This window comes from Ochotona princeps, chromosome 9, assembly GCF_030435755.1.
Source record: "Ochotona princeps isolate mOchPri1 chromosome 9, mOchPri1.hap1, whole genome shotgun sequence".
Lineage (NCBI taxonomy): Eukaryota > Metazoa > Chordata > Mammalia > Lagomorpha > Ochotonidae > Ochotona > Ochotona princeps.
Genome location: NC_080840.1, coordinates 904,906 through 923,565, shown reverse-complemented (window position 1 = coordinate 923,565; position 18,660 = coordinate 904,906). Strand labels below are relative to the sequence as shown.

Sequence of the window (18,660 nt, the reverse complement as noted above, 5' to 3'; positions counted from 1 at the left end):
GGGATCCAGGCCCTCTCCGTGGGAACAGGGCTGTAGCCTCTGTGACAGCGGCTCCAGGGGCTGTGCCCCAGCACACCCACAAGACAGGTGCAGAGTCCAAAAGAAAGGCAGAGTTACAGACGGAGAGAGATTATACCCCATGTACTGGCCCCGTCCCCTATGGCTGCAAAAGGATCAGCTCTGGGCCAGGCTGAAACGCCGAACTTCACCCACGTCTCCCACCAGGTACAGGCACCAAAGCACTTCTTCGGCTGTTTCCCCAGGTACATCAGCAGGGAGCTGGATCCGAAGTGCAGTGCTGGGACTTGAACCAGTGCCTATATGGGATGCCGGCTTAAGCCCCTGTACCCAATGCCTGGCTAGACTGGAAGTCTGATGGTGCTGGTGCTGTGCCACGGTGGGTAACCTGCCGCCGGTGACGCCAGCATCCCATGTGGATGTCAATTAGTGCCCTGGCCACTTCCAGTCCAGCTCCCTTCTAACGGCCTGGGAAAGCAGTGGAGGATGGCCCAAGGCCTTGGGCCCCTGAATTTGGCCTGGCACAGCCCCGGCCACTGTGGTCATTTGGGGTGTCAGCCAGCAGATGGAAGATGTCTCTAATTCTTAACTTCCAAATAAATAAAATTTTACAAAGAAATAAGATTCGCGGTGCGTTCTCACACTCCCAGACACACCTCACATCTTCCTGAGGCATTTCCTGCCGAATTCCTCAGGGCAGGCACAGCCGGACAAGCTGCCGCTGGGAGGGCCTGCCACTAGCCCCATCTACACGGTTTCAGGCCAGTTCCCACTAATGCGCCTGGGAAGGGGGCAGAAAATAGCCTGCGTGTGTGGGCCCCTGCTGCCCGCACACACAGGGCAGAAACCAAGGGCCCGAGCCTCCTCAAGCTGACCCACCTGCTCCCTGCTTAGGCAGCTCCCAGGATGGAGGAATACCAAGATTTTGTGATTTGAATCAGGGACAGGCATGGAAGGAAGCCAGCTGCCGCCCTCATATACTGTTAGTGACATCTCTGACTCCAGTTGATAAATGGCGGTAAGAACTGCTCCTTCCGCTGCTCCCCAAATATCCAGGTGAGGGAAGGGCTAGGCAGCGGTCCATGACAGGTGCGCTCGGGCGAGAGCCGCTCAGCCTGCGGCCAACCCCACCACTTGCTACCGGAGCTGTCTTGGGGAGCCTGGCTCCGGCCTGTGAGCAGCTGCCCCCTGAGGCACAGGGCACCATGTAGGCTCTCAGGATGCACTGGCAGAGTGGCGTCAGCTCCCCGCTCCCACCTCATAGCCCTCCAGCCCAAGCCATGTCCCTGGGCCCTCTGAGAAGACCCGGATGCTGCCATGGCCAGACAGGGTCAGGTCAGCTCTGGCAGTGGTGCACACACAGAGGCCAGGGCCGAGCCCTCCATGCCAGGCTCACTGGAATGTGCAGGGTCCAGGTTGGCAGTGGTTAGGTCTACCCAGCTGCCCCTGTGCTCTGCTGTCTGTCACTGTGCTGTCTCTGAGTGATCAAGGGCCATGCTCATGTGGCCTGGATCCCCCAGGCCTGCAATGGAGAAAGTGCTGCAGGGTTCAGGGAGGGGACGGAGAGAAGTAGCAGTCGCCCACACCTGCTACCTGCCTAACAACACACGGTGGAAGCGAGGGTGAGGAGTACCACACCAGCAGCATGCGCTGAAGAGACAGGTAGGAATGGGTGGCCGCACCGCAGCTCAGGAGCCCTCGGAATGGCCCCTTGTGGTCGTCTCGGCACGGGATCCTCTCTGGCCACACTGCACAGAATCTCTGGTGGCTCATCTCGTGTCTGGGGCCGAGTCTGGTGAGCATAGGATAAAGGGGGGGCAGACACCCAGTGCCAGGGGCTGCAGCTCACAGCTGCTGTCTCAGTACAATCATCTGAAACACGAGGAAGCCAGGCCTGCCACGCTGACACCTGCCACCACACATGTTATCACTTGGGAACTTCTCAAGACGCCCAGTCCATGTCCCTGTCTCCCAGGCCCTGGCTGGGGTGGGCCTCCCACGAGGACCCTGGAGGGCATGCATGCCTGCTCGCTTGTCTTCCACTGGACATAGGTGGCCCTTGGAGCCTCGGCCGGCAGGGAGCATGACGTAGCTGGAGTCCTCCAGGGCTGTCCAAGCTTCTCCCAGCAAGCCCTTCACTATGCACAGAGGGCTCCTGGGACCACAGGCGCACAGGAATCCTACACACCATCACCTCCATGCGGCGGCCTCGCCCACCCTCCTCACTGGCTCCTAGTTGGTGCACTCGGGGGCCTTTAACCTTTCCCTCCCACGGTGTTTTCTAGAGGGACAGGCAACTTCTGGGTTCCCCGGGACGCCCACTCGCACGAGCAAGCCTGGCACTCAGGATGAGCGCAGGCCACGGTCAGCATGCTGCTCCCTCAAGGCACCCAGACTCATTCCTGGACAAGCAACACCGCTCAGCCCCTCCCCAACCTCACAGCGAGCAGGCAGGCCACGCCGCCACAACAAAACATACTTTTTTTTTCTCCTTTCATGAGCTTTTCCTTCTCCCCAGAGTTTACTTCCTGAACCAGAGGAAACAATCAACAGGACGGGGAGGCCAGGCTTCTTCCCAAGGGAACAAGATTACCCGGGAACAAACATCCGAGCAGGGGGGCCCGGGGACCTTGGCACGTCCAGTCCCAGCTCCCCACACCTGCTCCGCCCCAGCTGGGGCCTGGGACCCGGGACTGTGGAGCCCGAGGTGGCCGCGGCTGGCATGGGGCTGGCCTGACTCAGCAGCCTGCCCTCAAGGTTGGCTTTCCACACCCTTGGGCAGCCAAACCCAACAAGGACTGGGGTGCTTCTTAGACCCGCCTTGACCCTGGGACCAAAGCATTCTCTCAGTCTCTCTCACATAGACTTTCCCCCCTATTCACTCAAAAGTTGGACAGAGAGGCACCCCCATCTCCTGGCTCACTCCTCAAATGCCCTCAACAGCCAGGGCTGGGCAAGGTTCCAGAGCCAGCAGCCTGGAATCTGCAGGGTTTTTCTCCCCACCAGCCCTAGGTGGGCAGAGGACCACATCCACTCCTCCCCAGAGTGCAAGCCAGTGGGAAGCTGGGGGTGGGGAAGTTCAGACGTGCAACTTCAAGGTCGTGTCCAATGCCCACCCTGGGACCACACATTCTTTGTGAGGTGTCCTCTGGGAGTGGCATCACTCTGTCCACCCAATGGAGTGGGTGAAAGTGGAGCAGGTGACACAGGGGGCGACCTGGAATGTGGGACAGGGGAGCAGCACAGAGCCATCCCTGTCTCTGAGGACAGGAACCGCTGGGGAGAGGGGCGGGTTGACGGGCACAGGAGTGGAAGAGAACCTGTCTGCCCTACTAGGACTTCTGAATTTGACTTGAACAAAGTGGCATTTATGTTTTAAACACAAACAGTGGTGTGGCCTAGCAGCTAAAATCCTCGCCTTGAACGAACCTGGATCCCATATGGGCACCGGTCCTAATCCCGGCTGCTCCACTTCCCATCCAGCTTGTGGTCTGGGAAAGCAGTCGAGGACAGCTCAAAGCCTTGGGACTCTGCACCTGTGTGGGAGACCTGGAAGAAGTTCCTGGCTCCTGGCTTCGGATCGGCGCAGCACTAGCTGTTGAGCTCACTTGGGGAGTGAATCATCGGACAGAAGATCTTCCTCTCTGTCTCTGCTCCTCTTTGTATATCTGACTTTCCAATAAAAATAAAATAAATCTTTAAAAGAAAAAAAAAAAAACAGCTTCCCACACAGCTGAGGGCCCAGGAGCTGTTGGGGGGAGGTAAGGGGCAGGGGCAGTAGCAGGGGTCTGCCTGTCCCCCTCGGCACCAGGGGTCATAGGCACAGGAGTGGGAAGAGGGAAAGGTGCCACCAAGGGTCTGGTCTCAGTGGAACCCACTTCCTCCTTGCCATCTGAGGAGGCACCGTTCCCTGGGACCGGGAGCTTTGGCATCTGTCCCCACCAGCCCCAGAACCAACTTGAGTGCTGGCTCCCTCAGAAGAAGGGATGGTCGCTGGAAATAGGTGGGACTGAGTCCCCCCTGATGGGGCAGCAGCTACCGAGGCCTAGGGCTCTGGGTACGCCGGGACAGGTGCCGAGGGGAGCAGCGCTGAGTGCAACAGGACCCGGTCACAGGTGTGGGAGGACAGGAAGCCAACTCTCCTGGGGCATCCCCCTCAGCAGGTGCACAACATGTGTGCAGGCGTGACCTGCCACCAATACAGCCCCCGTAGGCCGCAGTCTGCACGCCTGGGGCACACTGGGTATGGCCCCAAGGCCCCAAGCTGCCTGTCACCCAGCTCGCTTGGGACACAGGCTTCTGGCAGGTGCCCTATCGGGGGGAGCCTGTGGACACAGGTGCACAGCCCAGCACCAGCACGAACATGGCACTGCTGCACAGTGACTGGGGTCAGACACCTCGAGGGTCCCTGGCTTGTCACTTCTCGAGCCCCACGGGGCAGTGGCCAGGCTGTGCCTGCATGTGCGCCTCAGCCAAGTCTGGTTTCCTTGCCTGGCAAGCAGGTCAGTGATGGAGGAGACTTCTATTGGCATCTCTACTCACAAGCCTGCATTGGGCAGCCACATGCCAGGTGTGCCTCTGCCCTGAGCGGACAGCTAACGTGGGCCCTGGGGGACAGGTTGCCCAGTCCAGGTGGGCAGTGTAGTGGACACAGAATCCCCTGCCTGAGCTAAGCAGGAACAGCTGAGGCCTGGGTGTTCAGATCCCAGCTGCGTCAAACCGCAAAGGTGACGGTCAAATGGCAAACACCAAGCTGCCAGTCCACAGCGGACCCTAAAACCACAGTGGGAACTCTGAGAGAGGAGGGCAGGGCCTGGCTACGGGCAGGAGTTGGCACAAGATGCATGTGCCACGGGAGCACTTGTTTTACAGTAGGGAAGGGTGTGGTGGCCCTGACACAAGAAGGGGGTATGGCTGGCGCTCCAGCCCTGCACCTGCTTCCCAGCTTCTGGCTTGGGTGCTGACTGGGAGGTTATGGTACCTGCACTGCTGGCTCAGCCTGGTTCAGGTAGCTCACCGCACCTGACCTCTGTACCCAGAAGCCTCAGCCCGTTGCCAGCTTCCCTCCAGGGTACCTGGAGCCCCGACTGGTTCCATATCTGTCATCCCCAGTGTGTGTGTCTATGTGGGGCTCATGTGTGTAAGGGGGTGTGCCTTTTTCATTAGGCTGGTATGGGAGCCCGCTGCAGGGGAATGGAGTGGAGCCAGGTCCCCCAGTGGGCAGCGGGACAGTCAGAGGTGGCAGACTGCAGCAGTGTCTGGGAACTGGAGTTTAGCTCCAGTGTGACTGCCCTGCCCACGGCTGACACCCATGCAGGAAAACCCAGGCACATTGTCAGCCACATGCCAGTGCAATGCCACAGTCAGTGTCACAGAAAACGCTCTGGCGTGAGCAGACACTACTGACCACTTAAGGACATGTGTGCAAACGCTGGGAAAACCAGGGCAGCTGCCCGGCCGCCATGCTCCCACAGGATTAACACCTCACAGTCCCAGACACCATCTACGACCCGCCACACCAAGCTGCTCCACTGCCCATGCGTGGCCTGGTCACTCGCCATGCATCCTGCCCAACTCCCCCAGGGGTCCAGATGAGGCAGGTGGCCCCAGAGCAGCCCAAGACCTGACACGGTTCTGCCTGGAGCCATGAGGGCTGTAACACCCACTGTCAGGGCCTCTTCCTGAGTTCCAGCAGCAGCCCCACCCGCCTGTTCTGCCTGACGGTCTCCTGTGTCAGCAGTGGGCATTTCTCCCTGCCCCCCAGAGCAATGTGTAGTGCTCAGAGGCTTGCAACACCCAGCCGGGGCTGGCAGGTGTGAGGCAGAGTAGCCTTCATGACTTTACAGCCTGGGCCCTGGCTGCTGGGGTTGCACAGTGCTGGCGGGAGGTCCCCAAAGAACAGCCCAGTCGCCAACACAGCTAAGCCCCTCACAGCCGTGGCCCCCCGCTGCCCACTTCAGCAGCTCCAGAGAGGCACTAAGGTTGCTGAGGGTGGAGGGAGAGGAATGGCGTGGGGACAGGAAGCTGCCCTACCTCTTGGCACCTCACACGGGGCACAGGAAACCCATATTAACCACTCTAGCGAGTGATGGAAACAAAAGAGAAACAGGGGCTGGACCCCGAGGAAGGCTGCACCCCAATGAGCCTGACAGCAGGAGGCTCGTGGCCTCCCCGTCCAGCCCCTCCAGACTCCTCACGTCTCACCCCGACAGCAGGCAGCTGTGCCGCAGGGTGGCCTCCCCGTCCAGGCCCTCCAGACTCCTCACGTCTCACCCCGACAGCAGGCAGCTGTGCCGCAGGGTGGCCTCCCCGTCCAGCCCCTCCAGACCCCTCACGTCTCCCAGCCCTGGGCAGTGACAGAGGGAGACCCTACTCTCCAAGCAGTGGCGACTTTCAAGGGATCCCGCCAGCTCAGCACCAGAGGCAGAGCTTCCGGGATTCAGCGGGGGACTCCATGACCCTGCCTGGCCATGGAACTTGGCGGACCAGCCGTGCTGCACCCCAGGAACAGTCAGCCACCTCTGGGCTAGGACACGAACACCTGGGGTACAGGGGACGGGGTGGTCATGTGTGGAGGTCTCCAGCTGCTGAGTATCCTCAAGCTGCCAACAGGCACTCCCTCTGGGCGAGGGCAGCCTCGCCGGCATGCCCGTGTCAGGGTTCCACACGGGGTTTGGCTCTCACCTGCCACCAGGTCCCTCCCGCCACTGTCACACAGGAGGCCTGCACGGAGTTCCTTGATCATGTGAATCAACACACAGGTGGCTGTCTCCAGCTCCCTGCTTTCTGATTTAAATGACAGAGCAAAAGCCTCTCCTAGGGTTTGCGATGGGAGGGCTCCAGCGAGGTTACTACCGGCTCTTCTCGGTTCCCTGATGCCATGAAAGAAAAGGGGGCGACACTGGGCACACCAGACTGGACGACCAAGCTCGTGGCTGCGACAGTCCTCAGCGAGGGCCAGCGGGAGGCCTGCCAGCCGTGCTGTCTGCAGCTAAGACGGTCCCCGCACTCACAGCCTGTCTTGGGGGCGCTGCCTCATTACACCTTGCTCCCCCAGGCCAGCGTTACTGGTCTCATGTCTCAGTTCTCCCATGAAGAAGCTGCCTCCCTGTGTCATCCCTGCCGATACCAGCAGCTAGTGTTGAAGGGGGCCCAGAACCGAGTCCTGGTGCCCCATGTCCCACCACCTGGATGCCAAACGCTTGCCCATGTCACAGACATGTGACAAGGAGCCTCTTGGCATCGTCTCCCCGCACCCACTGGGCCTAGGAGGAGCCATGCCCACCAGCTTGGGGTGCCTGCTGGTTTCTGTTCCCATGGCTCCTTCAAAGTGGAGCGGGCAGGTCAGATCACTGTCCCCCACCCCCGTCAGCACTCTACAACCTTTTCAGGAATGGTCAATGAAGACAAAAGACGAGACAGGCAGGGCGCAGAGGAAGTGTCAGGCATGAATCAGGTGGCACAAGATGTGCCCTGGTGCCACTGACGGCCACCAGCCCCCACGGAAGGAGCCACCTCTGCATGCTGCACACTACACACCTGTACTGCTCCCGGCCCATGGGCGCCAGGTGGGGCCTGGGAGATTTCTGAGGGAGGAGAAACCTGGCATGGCACAGCAAGACATGGTCCTAAGCCACAGCTACGGGGGATTCAATTACCTTGCCTAGTGCAGCCAGAATTCTAGAACAAACTGGGCTTGGACATGGTGGTCCCCGAGGCCAGCCAGACAGCACACAGGGCTAGGGAGCTGGAACACATCCTGACAAAGTTCCAGGGGCTTCCCACCCGGGGCCTGATCCTGACACCATGGACGGTCACTCAAGCAGCAGAGGTGAGGCCAAGGAGAGGCTCCAGATCAGCCTGGACGGGCCCGGTGCTGCAGCCTAACGGCTAAAGTCCTCACCTTACACACCTTGGGATCCCATTTGGGCACTGGTTCTAATCCCGGCAGCTCCACTTCCCAGCCAGTTCCCTGCCTGTGGCCTGGGAAGGCAGTCGAGGACAGCCCAAAGCCTTGGGACCCTGCACCCGCATGGGAGACCCGGAAGAGGTTCCAGACTCCTGGGTTCAGATCTGTATGGCTCCGGTCATTGCAGCCACTTGGGGAGTGAATCAATGGATAGAAGATTGTCCTCTCTATATGTGTGACTTTCCAATAAAAAATAATAAATAAATAAATCTTTTAAAAAAAGAAAAAGACCAGCCTGGATGTCACAGGCAGAGAATTCAAGGGTCATACCCAGGGGACATGCAGACTCGCCCAGAGGGAGGCGGTCAGTGGTCACCAACTGTCATGGCACGAACTGTTCCCTTCACCCACAACAACAGTCCCAAAGGCTCAACCAACACTCGTCTGCCAAACCCATGCTTGCATGCCAGTATCGAAGGCTCCGCACCCGAGGAAATAGGCTGGCACTACGGTACAGCAAGCAGTCACTGCCTGCAGCACCCACAGGCTGCTGCTCCAACTCCAGGCCGCAGGGCTTCCCAGCCAGCTCCCTAGCAATGTGCCTGGCAATGCAATGCAACACAGCTGGCCTGAGCTGCCTGGGCCCCTGCCACCCAGGGAGTAGACTCCGGGGGTGTTCCTGCCTCCTGCTTTCGGCCTGGTCCAGCTCCTGCGGTCACGGGCATTTGGGGAAGAGAAGCAGCAGGTGCGAGATGAGCCTTCCTCCCAACTATCGCTCTGCCTTTCAAATCAATACTTCAAAAAAAGTAAGAACCAACAGACAGGAGCACCTGCCCCAGCAGGCAGAGCAAGACACGCGCGACCTGTGTCAAGGGCTTCTGGGAATGTTTGCACACGGTGCCCGGCGCAGCACTTACCGATCTGCAGCAGGATGGGCGTGACCAGCGCGGTCTCCATGGCGTAGCAGAACTCCCTGCCAAACATGACGGCCCCGTGCATCACCCACAGGCGTATGGGGATGCGGTCTATGGAGCCCTCGCTGAGGGTCTCGTCGCGGGGCTCGGCCTCTGGGCGCCCTGCCTTATGCAGCTCCGGCACGGACACGGGCAGCTCCTGAACTTGCATAGACTCGGAGTCGGCATTCTGCGGAGCCATTCTCATCACCCCCGAAAAATAGATGTGTGTATATATATATCTCGATATATATTTACTCTACCTACATAAATAACACTAACATATATCTTCAATGATAAATTAAGACGTCTTCTCTCTGCTTCGGGGCGTTCCTCAGGCAGGTGACACCGGTGTTCCTCTCGGTTTGGCCAGCGATCTCACGGCTTGCAGTCGCTTGAGGCGTGCAGTGGAGCGCGAGGGTTTCTGGTTGGACTTTGGACATATGGCTGGCTGGCTGGCTTACTGCAAGTTAGAGTTAAAAATCCATAATGGCCATTCAGTTAATACCAGTTTCATCATCATTACGGAAGAGGTGCTGAAGGCGCTCTTCTTGCTGCAGTGCGGTGGGGAGGCGACAGACACAGCAGGTGCACGGACGATCCCCATCGAGCGACTGGAGGATCTGCAAGAGAGGGATGACCGACGGTGGTCAGGGAGCTGGCACGGCCCTGGCCACGGGGGCCCAGCGGAGTGTGGTGACTGGGAGGACAGGACTAGAGACCACGGCAAGCCTGGTCCTTCGCCCAGGCATAGGATCACCCGTGGGTACTGTGGCACATGAATGTTCCAGCATGGGTGGAGTGCTGGGCGGTGCCCTCACCAGCCAGCAAACACAGCAGGAGGTGGAGAAGACAGTGGGTCAGGCAAGGGGTGCTCAAGAGCCCGCCTGAGACTGAAACCTCCCTCCTGTAGGGGGGCAGGGCTTGGCCATGGGCTCCTTGCCCAGCTCTCCCTGCACTGCTTCTGGCTGAGGCCAGAGGGTGATCCGTGTGCACACCCTCAGTGCCAGGTGCCAGGGCCTCTGGTTGCCTGTTGGCGCCTCTCCCATTTCCTACAGCCCCAGTGGAGCATCCTTCCAGAGGCACAAGCCCCATCCCACCCCCCCAGACCCAGTGTGGGAGTGTGGGTGTGACACTGTAGTCAGCATACCCGCGGGGCAGCGGGGGATGGCTAAAACAACCAAGCTTCCCCTCTGACTTAAGAGTTGTGGGGAACAGGGAGTGAGTCCCCACCTCTGCCTTAGGCGGGCTTGCTCCCAGCTGTGGTGGGTACCTGGAGGATGGAACCCATGAATGGGAGAGGGGTGTGTGTGTGTGTGTGTGTGTGAATCCCTGGACAAAGGAGCAGCCTGCAGGGACCATTTCCCAGCTGGGAGAAAATGAGTCACTTTCCTTTCTGGCTCCAACATGGGGCTGGATGGCCAGGGACCGCCCCAGGGCAATGCATGAGGACGATGGAGCTGTAGCCGCAGGTGCCGAGAAATCCCATCTCATCTGGCAACACTCAGGGCTCTATTTGTGGCCTCATGGCCCTCGCTACGTCAGCCCTGGACATGAGTAGGCTCTGCCCTGAGTCACTGCAGTACCAGCTACGGATCAGACCAGGCAGTCAGAACACACCCGAGTCCTCTCATGACAAAGGTGGAGCTCCAAGCACGCCTCTGTTGCCACAGTGGGAGGCGGACAGGGGGGGAGAGGGCACTCAAACAGCAGGCACTGTGGTGGCCACTACCCTGGCACCAACAGCTCCCAAGGCTCAGAAACTGCACTCCAAGCTCCCTGTCAACAGGGAAAGGCTTCCCTTGAAAAGGTTACCACACGCTGAGCCAATCCAGCTACCTGACTTCCTGCTAATGTGCTTGGGAGGTGGCATGTGATGGCTCAAATATGTGGGCCCCTGCCACCTGCTGTGGGAGACCAGGATGGAGTCCTGGGCTCCTGGCTTTGGTCTGGCCCAGCCCTGGCAGCCTTGGCCATCTGGGGAGTGACGCAGCAAACAGAAGAAACCTTTGCAGCACCCACATTCTGCCCTTCAAATAACTAACTAAATGTCTAAGTCCTGTGAGCCCGTTTCTGCTGCCTCTTCTCCATTCTGTCTGGTCGCTCCACCCATGCTCACAGCAGGAGCGGGCCCACGGTCACAGCCTGATGACCTCAGAACAGGGTGGCGCCAGCAGGTCTCCAGAGTAGCCGTGGAGTAACAGTCCTCAGTGGTGACGGCATGGTGGGGAAGTTACTGGCAGCCACCTGACCACTACTCTGCTCCCAATCCACTTTGCCAACCTCCCCCAGGGCACAGCTGGAGAGTGCCTGGCCAGGTCCCAGCCACGGGAAGGTGACTAGTGAGGCTACAAGCTCTTTTCCAGTGCCCCCGGCTGCATCCCAGCCCACGGCTACTGCCGGGGGTGGGGGGTGCTGTTCTGAAATGCCAGGCTTTTCCTGCCAGATGCTTGGGAACTGCCCCAAGGTGCCTCCCGGAAAGCAGCTGTCTAGTCCACACCCCCCCAGAGCCCTGGGTCCAGCTATGCCCACAGGTCAATCAGGATGAATGACAGGACAGCTTGGGCAAAGCAGCCTCAGGAGTCCATGGACGCAGGACAGTCTACAGGTGATGGATGCCTGCAGGGCCCAGGTGTGACCAAGATCACGGCCCGGGATGTGGGTGCTGGGCAGCCCAGCTCCGCACTCTGCACCGTCCAGGCTCCGCAGAGAGGGAGAGGTGACCCTCGCAGCTGGGCACCCACCGCTGGTTGCCTGTGTTCCTCACACTCTCCCCAGCGCTCACAGGGAGACCCCACTTCCCCGCAGCCCTCGGCGCCCTGCCTCTCTGCCTCTCCTCTCCCACAGCTCAAGTCACTCATGGCTTTTTGGATGGGCTTCTCAAGGCTCCCAGGGGCCCCTGAGAACAGGGTGGGCCTGCCACAGCTGCGGGAAGTCCCGCATTCCCACCTCTCTGCTCCTGGTGCGGGTCCCTGAAGGCGCCTGTAGCCTCCAGGCCTGCCTCACCTACATCCCCGCTCCTGCTCTATGGCTGGCGACCCTGCAGGAGCTGGGAGAGGTTTGCTGAGAGCACGAGGATTTGGACGGATGGCTGGCCGGCCACCTGGCACATGCTGAGGGGCTGCGTGCAGGGGAGGGCTGCCTCCGCCCTGCCGGCTGGGCCTGACAGCAGAGCCGACAAGACGGGCAGGAGGCGGTGCGGGTTTACCTGTTACTCAGGAAGTCTGGGCATGAACACAGCTCGCCTTCCTCTAGCAGCACGGATGCGGCCAGCAGATCCTACGCAGGCAATGCCACTGTCATCTATAGCGACGAGAACGACAGAGTGTTAGCGTCCTGCATGCGGGGAAGCAGTGGCCAGCAGCATCCCACAACGATGGCCTTCTAGAACAGAGGACTGCGTGGGCTGACACGGCACCCCTGCAGACATACTCTGCCTCAGCGCCTGTGAGGGTGGCTCACGTGGGTGTCACAGAGGAACAAACACGCACGTTAGTCAGGTGGAACCGCTGCAGGAGGGAGGGAGAGGTGGCGGTGGCCCGTCCTGAGAGGAGAGCTGGGGGTCAGGGTGGGCAGCCAGGAACCTTACCCCCTCTCCCACCACCGAGTGCCTCCCTTCACAGCCATGGCTAAGTGGGGGTTCCCGGGACCCAGAAACAAGTGGGATACACCAGCACCCTTTGGTGCTTCCACAGGTGTCTTTACACCTGGAAGGCCCAGCCAGCTGTTGGCTCCCCACAGCCACGTGGCGGCTCCCTGGGCGCATGCGCAGCACTTGTGCCAACTTTGCCTCCACAGTGCCTGTCCTAGGCAGAAAGGCAGTCACTCGGCTCACTTGCCCTGCTCCCCAGATTTTCCTGGTCACCCCGAGTCCAAGTCCAAGCACTCGCAGCATGTGAGCTGCTGACCTGCTCGGGGCAAGGTGCCGTTCAGGCCTCCGTGACATCCCTCAGGGGCCTCCCAGGGGCTGGAAGCTCCGCATGCTTCTCCAACCCACTCACAACTTCCCCACATCACAGGCGCTGTCCAGCTTCTGTCCCGACTGGCTGGTCTGGACACACAAGAGGTGGCTCTTGGCCTCAAGCCTGGGAACACACAGTAGCTACCACGTACACGTGGGGAGCTGCTCCCAGATTTGCCGGAACCTCGATGGCTACCCCTTTTCTGGGTGAGTCCCGGGAGTCTGTGTAGCGAGTCTGGGCCTCCCCTACTGCTCGCCATGTGGCTTGAGCTGGGGGGAGGAGCCAGGAAGGGTGAGACTGGGGCCCAAGGACTTGAACCTCCGGCAGGCAGCTACCTCGCTGCCTGCCGGGGGGCCTTGGGATGGCCACGCCTCAAGCCTGGGAACACACAGTAGCTACCATGTACACGTGGGGAGCTGCTCCAGGGCGCCCGGTCAGAGAGTTTTTGACTTTTGGTTCATTGACCTGCTGCCTGGGAGGGTCCCTCCTGAACCCACAGTGCTTGGGGCGTGAAGCACTGTGCTTGCTAGTAACCTGATCTCTGAACACCTCAAAGTCTCTTTGGGGATCCCTTCAATCAAAATGGAGGAAACAGAAGGCTGGCAATGAGGGAATCCCAAATGAACTTGAGGCTTGCACCTAATGGTCCTCAGAGCAACCACGGGCAGGTGCGTGATTTACGGCTAGGAACAGGCCCAATCTGGGAGGTAAGGGGACACCACAACTGGGATGAGGCTCCCACCAAGGAGTGTACATGCTGGAATGGGGGCTGCGTTCTATCTAGGAAACAGTTGTAGTCACCCGAGGCACTAGTGTGGGCTGGGATTGGATGCACCAGGCCAGGCCAGACCCCAACATCATCTGGTGTTATGGAGAACCAGGGTAGATGTGGGACTGACTAGGCTGGGTCTCACTCCTCTTCTGAGCCATGTGTGAGCTGTATGTGGGTATGGACGAGCCATGGCTGGGCTGAAGCATCCAACAAGAACCAGAATGGGGTGAAAGCCAGCCAGGAAAAACCACTGTTCCTGCTAGGACAGGAGGTGAACTGAGTAGGGTTGGCTCAAGAACCCCCTGGCAAGCGCAAAATCTGGCATTGGGAGGGGTTCTGATGGAGGAGCCTGGGCAACTCCTCTGGCAGGACACAGTCCCTGCAGGTAAGCGCAAGAAGCATGATAGGAAACAGCCCAGAATAGGCCATGGAAAGTTTCCCACTGGCATACATTCAGCATGGGTCAGGAGCAGACCGGGCTGAATCAGTTCATGTCAACCACTGGCAAATCCGATCGCCAGAACAGAGTGTGGGATGGGCCGGGTTTGGTTGCGACAAAACCAGTACACATTATGGAATGCCAGGGCGTGGTTGCCTATACTGGATATGAATGCAGCACCCATCCAGCACACGTGAGATCTAGGAAGGAAGGGGCAGAGCTGGCGGGGGGATTAAGGGGCTGGTCCCCTCGCCGGTCAGCTACTCCCACTGGAGAGTGTTGGCTGGGATAGACAGACCCGACTAAGCAAGGCTATAACACCTGTGCGCTGCACGTGGACTAGTTCAGGGCCGCAGCATCAGCTGGCAGAAGCTGGCACTGGGGACTAATTCTGTCAAGTCAAATCACAGGACCACCTAAAGAGTGCATAAACCGGGACAGAGAGACCTGGGAGGGAAAAGTGGGTTCCCCCTTCTTGGGTCACTATTCCCGTGGGACGGCATGAAAACTAGGACGGGGGCTGGGATGGCTAGATAGAGAGGCACTCAACATCTGTGAGGGCTGGATGGTTGAGTTGGTTAGATAGAACTAAGCTTTAATACCCATTGACAAGTACCAGAGCCAAATGGGATGGGGGACAGACTGGTCTTCTGCTACACATACTGGCAAACCAGGGTAGGGGGCGGGCTTGGTGGGGGTTATTGTGGGTCGCCCCGACTAGGCTGCAGCTCCCACTGGTTGATGTAAGGGCCGAACCAGACTGGACTGCAACACCCATTGGTTCCAGTGCAACTCGGGACTGAAAACAGAACCAACACAGCAATTGCAACCACCAGCTGATCGGGGTGATGGACTGTGCCGGGCCCTGTGCTTGCTAGAACATACAAGAATCTAGTCTGGGAATACCTCAAAGTATCTTGGGAGATCTCCCCAATCGAACTGCTGGACTCAGAACTCTAACCAAGAAAAGACAGAAGACAGAACAGGACAATCCTTCATCTCAGCTATATGTTGGCAGCGAAATACTGGGCAAATGAGGACTCTATGATGGACTGTGTCAATCAGTGGACGACCTCATCGAGCGAAACTGGCAGCGATTCATAACTGGAGAACTATTAACACCACTCGAGCACAAATCTCAGAGCATGCCCCACATCCGGGACTTGAGGTGGGCGGGAAACCGGGTGGGGCTTCTCCCTCAATATCCCCCTTTACCTCAGATACATGATGGAAACAATATGGACATAATAGCATTACCCACTTCCCTACACCCCCTGAACCTTTTTTTTTCTTTCTTTCTTTCTTTTTCTTTTTTCTTTTTCCTTTAACTGTAATTAACTATGTAAAGATTGTCAACAACAATACAATAAAAAAAAAAAAAAAAAAGAGGTGGCTCTTATAGTTGCGCAGGCACCATCGTGGTCGTGCTCAGTCCAAACCAACTCGGCTCCGGTCCGTTCCTGGGGACTGGCCAGGCTGCCCCTCCCCAGCACCAGGACGCTCCCTATGTGTCCTCCCAACATGGACCCTTCCCAGGAGCTGTGGGAAGAAAAGGAAGGAACGGGCAGGCCAGCAGGCGCCAGACACTCCAGCATTTTCAGAAGGAACCCTTGGCCCCCATAGGGCGGGCTCACTGTGCACAAAGTGATGTCTGTGAGGCCATCTGCCCAGGGTGTCACAGGAACAGCTACAAGTCTGTGAGTGGTCTGTCCAGGCACAGGGCTTAACGTACCCTCATCCTTCACCCCCAACTCTGCAGGCCCAGGAGATTACCCCCCTCCACCATACCCCCAAGCTGCTCTGAAGGTAGAGAAGCTAAGAGTTAGCTGCGAGCCTTCTATAATCTTCTATCCCAGAATCCAGTGCTCTAAGTCCAGCTTCTCTCGGCACAGCAGCAGGGCTCCTCAGGGAAGCTGTGTGCGACCTACTCCAGGGATAGCCCCATCACTGTCGCTGGGACTCATGGATGCACCCGCATGAGCAAGGCTGGGGCTGCCGCAATGAACACACGACTTCCTGCCGCATGCATGCCGCCCTGCGGGGCAAGGCCTGCCTGTGAACCCTGTCTCACCCAAAGGCTTGCCGGGCAGATCTGGGTTCAAGTCATAGATTACTGAGAAAGGAGCATTCCAGAATGCACATACTTCCTGCCCTGACAGCACAGGCTCACACCACCCTGAGACCCCTGCCCCTCCCAGGGGTGGCCTGCCCTCCAGATCCCACAATGGCCACAGTCGCCATCCTCAACTGGTGGGCGATAAAAGGGAGGCAGCGCTGAGCACAGCTGACCTCCAGCGGCCCAGCTCCAGGGCAAACTTGTGTGCTCACAACCCGAGAGTCGGGGTGTGTGTGTGTGGGGGGGGGGGCGTGCCCACCCAGCAGGGCCACAGAGAACAAGACTTTGCCAAGTACTACTTCTCAGAATGGGTCCTAAGCATATCAGAGGGCTGAAAGGCTGCAGGCGGACCCCGCCCCTGCCCAGCCTGGGACTGCCCGCCCTGGCTTTCTTCCAGAACGACCTTGGCTCTGGACCACAGCCATCTAGTTCAGCTTCTACCATCTGGGGGTCCCCATCTTGGCCAGCCGATTCTCTCAGCTGCCCAGTGCGCAGGGTGAAAGTGGTGGGATGGGGGTCAGCCTTAGGTCAGGGACCACAGGGGGGCCAGAGAAATGAGCCAGCACTTCATCAACACGGTTGGCTTCCAAGGCTGGGGTGTTCACAAAGCCAAGACTGAAGCAGCTGGTCTGGACGTGCCTAGGAGGAGTTGCTAGCTCCCTGGTTGTTCTGCTCCGAGAGGCAAGAAGAGAATCCCACAGGTTTTCCACCTTACGTTGACGAAGGTCAGCAGAATGAATGGGGCACAAGCCTCAGACAGAGAAACCCCCTGCACAACCACTGCAGCCCCACATACACAAACAAGTCCCAGGACTGACAGGGAGACGGGCATCCACATGCGGGTCCACTGGCAGGGCCTGGCTGGGGTCCTGGCTCCTCCACGCTAACACTCGTCCTGCCAGGTGGCAAATCTGTCCAGCTGAGTCCCTGCTCCCAGCCCCAGCTGCTGTGGACATTCAGGGAGTGGGCCAGAGCAGACCTCTCTCTGTTGCTGTGTTGTGGTACGGCATGTTGAGTGCCCCTCAATGTCAGTATCCAACATGGGGGCTGGTTCCCGTTCCAGTTGTTCAACTTTTTTTTTTCTTTAAAGATTTACTTATTTTTATTGGAAAGTCAGACATATAGAGAGGAGGAGAGACAGAGAGGAAGGTCTGTGTCCGCTGATTCACTCCCCAAGCGGCTGCAATGGCCAGAACTGTGCTGATCCGAAGCCAGGGTCTCCCAAGCAGATGCAGAGTCCCGAGACTCTGGGCCGTCCCTGACTGTTTTCCTAGGTCACAAGAAGGGAGCTGGATGGAAAGCAGGATCGCTCTCACTTTTGATCCAGCACCCTGCTAACGCTCCTGACAAAGCAGCTGAGGATGGCTCAAATGCTCAGGCGCTGCCACCATGCACGGGGTACCTGCATTGAAGTCAAGGCTCCTGGCTTTGCCCAGCCCCAGCCATGCAGCTATCTGGGGTTGGGCTAGCAGATGGAAGATACTCTCTAACTCTGCCTTTCAAATACATTTTAACAAATACTAAAAAACAAAAGTGTGATTTAAAAAATTTCAATTTAAAAATAACTCACAGTTACTCAACAAGCACTTTGCAAAAGATAATGAGCAAAGATGAGCAAGTAAGCCCATTAGAAGTTGCTCAAAAATCACGTCACCAGAGGGTCACAAAAACTCAAAACAATGAATGACACCACACGTTCCTAAGCAAGGTCCCGAGCGCAGGACGCTGAGCACAACAGACGCTTGCAGGGACCAGGAGGGGCAGAACGGTCGCTCGGCATGAGCAAGCTCACCGCGAAGACATGCTGGCCACTTCCTCTGAGATGCCGGCGTGCTCGGCACGGGGTCCAGTGCCCGAGCCAGCAGGAACCAGGGGCCCATGCAGCAAAGCGCGGCTTCACCCTGGACGGCCTGCCTGTGAGCACAACGACAGCAGGACCCCCAGCCACAGAGCAAGCAGTGGCAAGAACGCAGACCACGCTGCTGGCGTGGGGGGTGTCACCAGCAGTGAGGACCCTGGGAGAGATCCCAGAGAAGGATATGGCGTCACACTTCTCTCATACGCTCCAGGGAACACAGCAGAACCCATGACAAAGGGTCGCACTGGCGGGAGGGACCAGCTCTATGCTGCTCCCAGCGGGAACGTGCGCTCCTGTTTAGGAAGGCAAGGTTGTGTCCCTGTCCTTGACCCCACACCACGGCAGGAGCTGTGCTATACTTGCCACTCTGCACCTCCCCCCATGTCACCTGGTCACCTGCAGAAACTGGGGTGCTTCCCTGGATCAAACACCACGCGTCCAGCTCACAACACGTGGGCTTAAGAGGCACGAGCTTAACTGGAGCTTAAACCAGGTGTGCTGGTGTGGGGTCCCTAAAACATGGGCACATCAGGCCAGATGGGGGAGCAGCTCTGGACCCCCGAGCTGGACTCCACTGGACCTGGAGGGCTGCCCAGGCTACTCCGCAGACATGGCTCCATCTCCCCGGCAGGA

At 58.7% G+C, this 18,660-nt stretch overlaps 1 protein-coding gene across 2 annotated transcripts in view; it reads right to left on the bottom strand.

The window, feature by feature from the left end:
• The window catches only part of SLC45A4 (solute carrier family 45 member 4), a 53,110-nt gene that overhangs the window by 14,174 nt on the left and 20,276 nt on the right, over nt 1-18,660 (bottom strand). Inside the window, exons 2-3 of one of the 2 annotated variants that reach the window (XM_058668429.1) lie at nt 12,089-12,183; nt 8,845-9,503 (exon numbers count right to left, since the gene is read on the bottom strand). In XM_058668429.1, the coding sequence (XP_058524412.1) occupies nt 8,845-9,088 (244 nt within the window). In that variant the 5' untranslated portion in view covers nt 9,089-9,503; nt 12,089-12,183. The remainder of the gene's footprint in view (nt 1-8,844; nt 9,504-12,088; nt 12,184-18,660) is intronic. The other variant, XM_058668430.1, reaches the window with a different exon arrangement.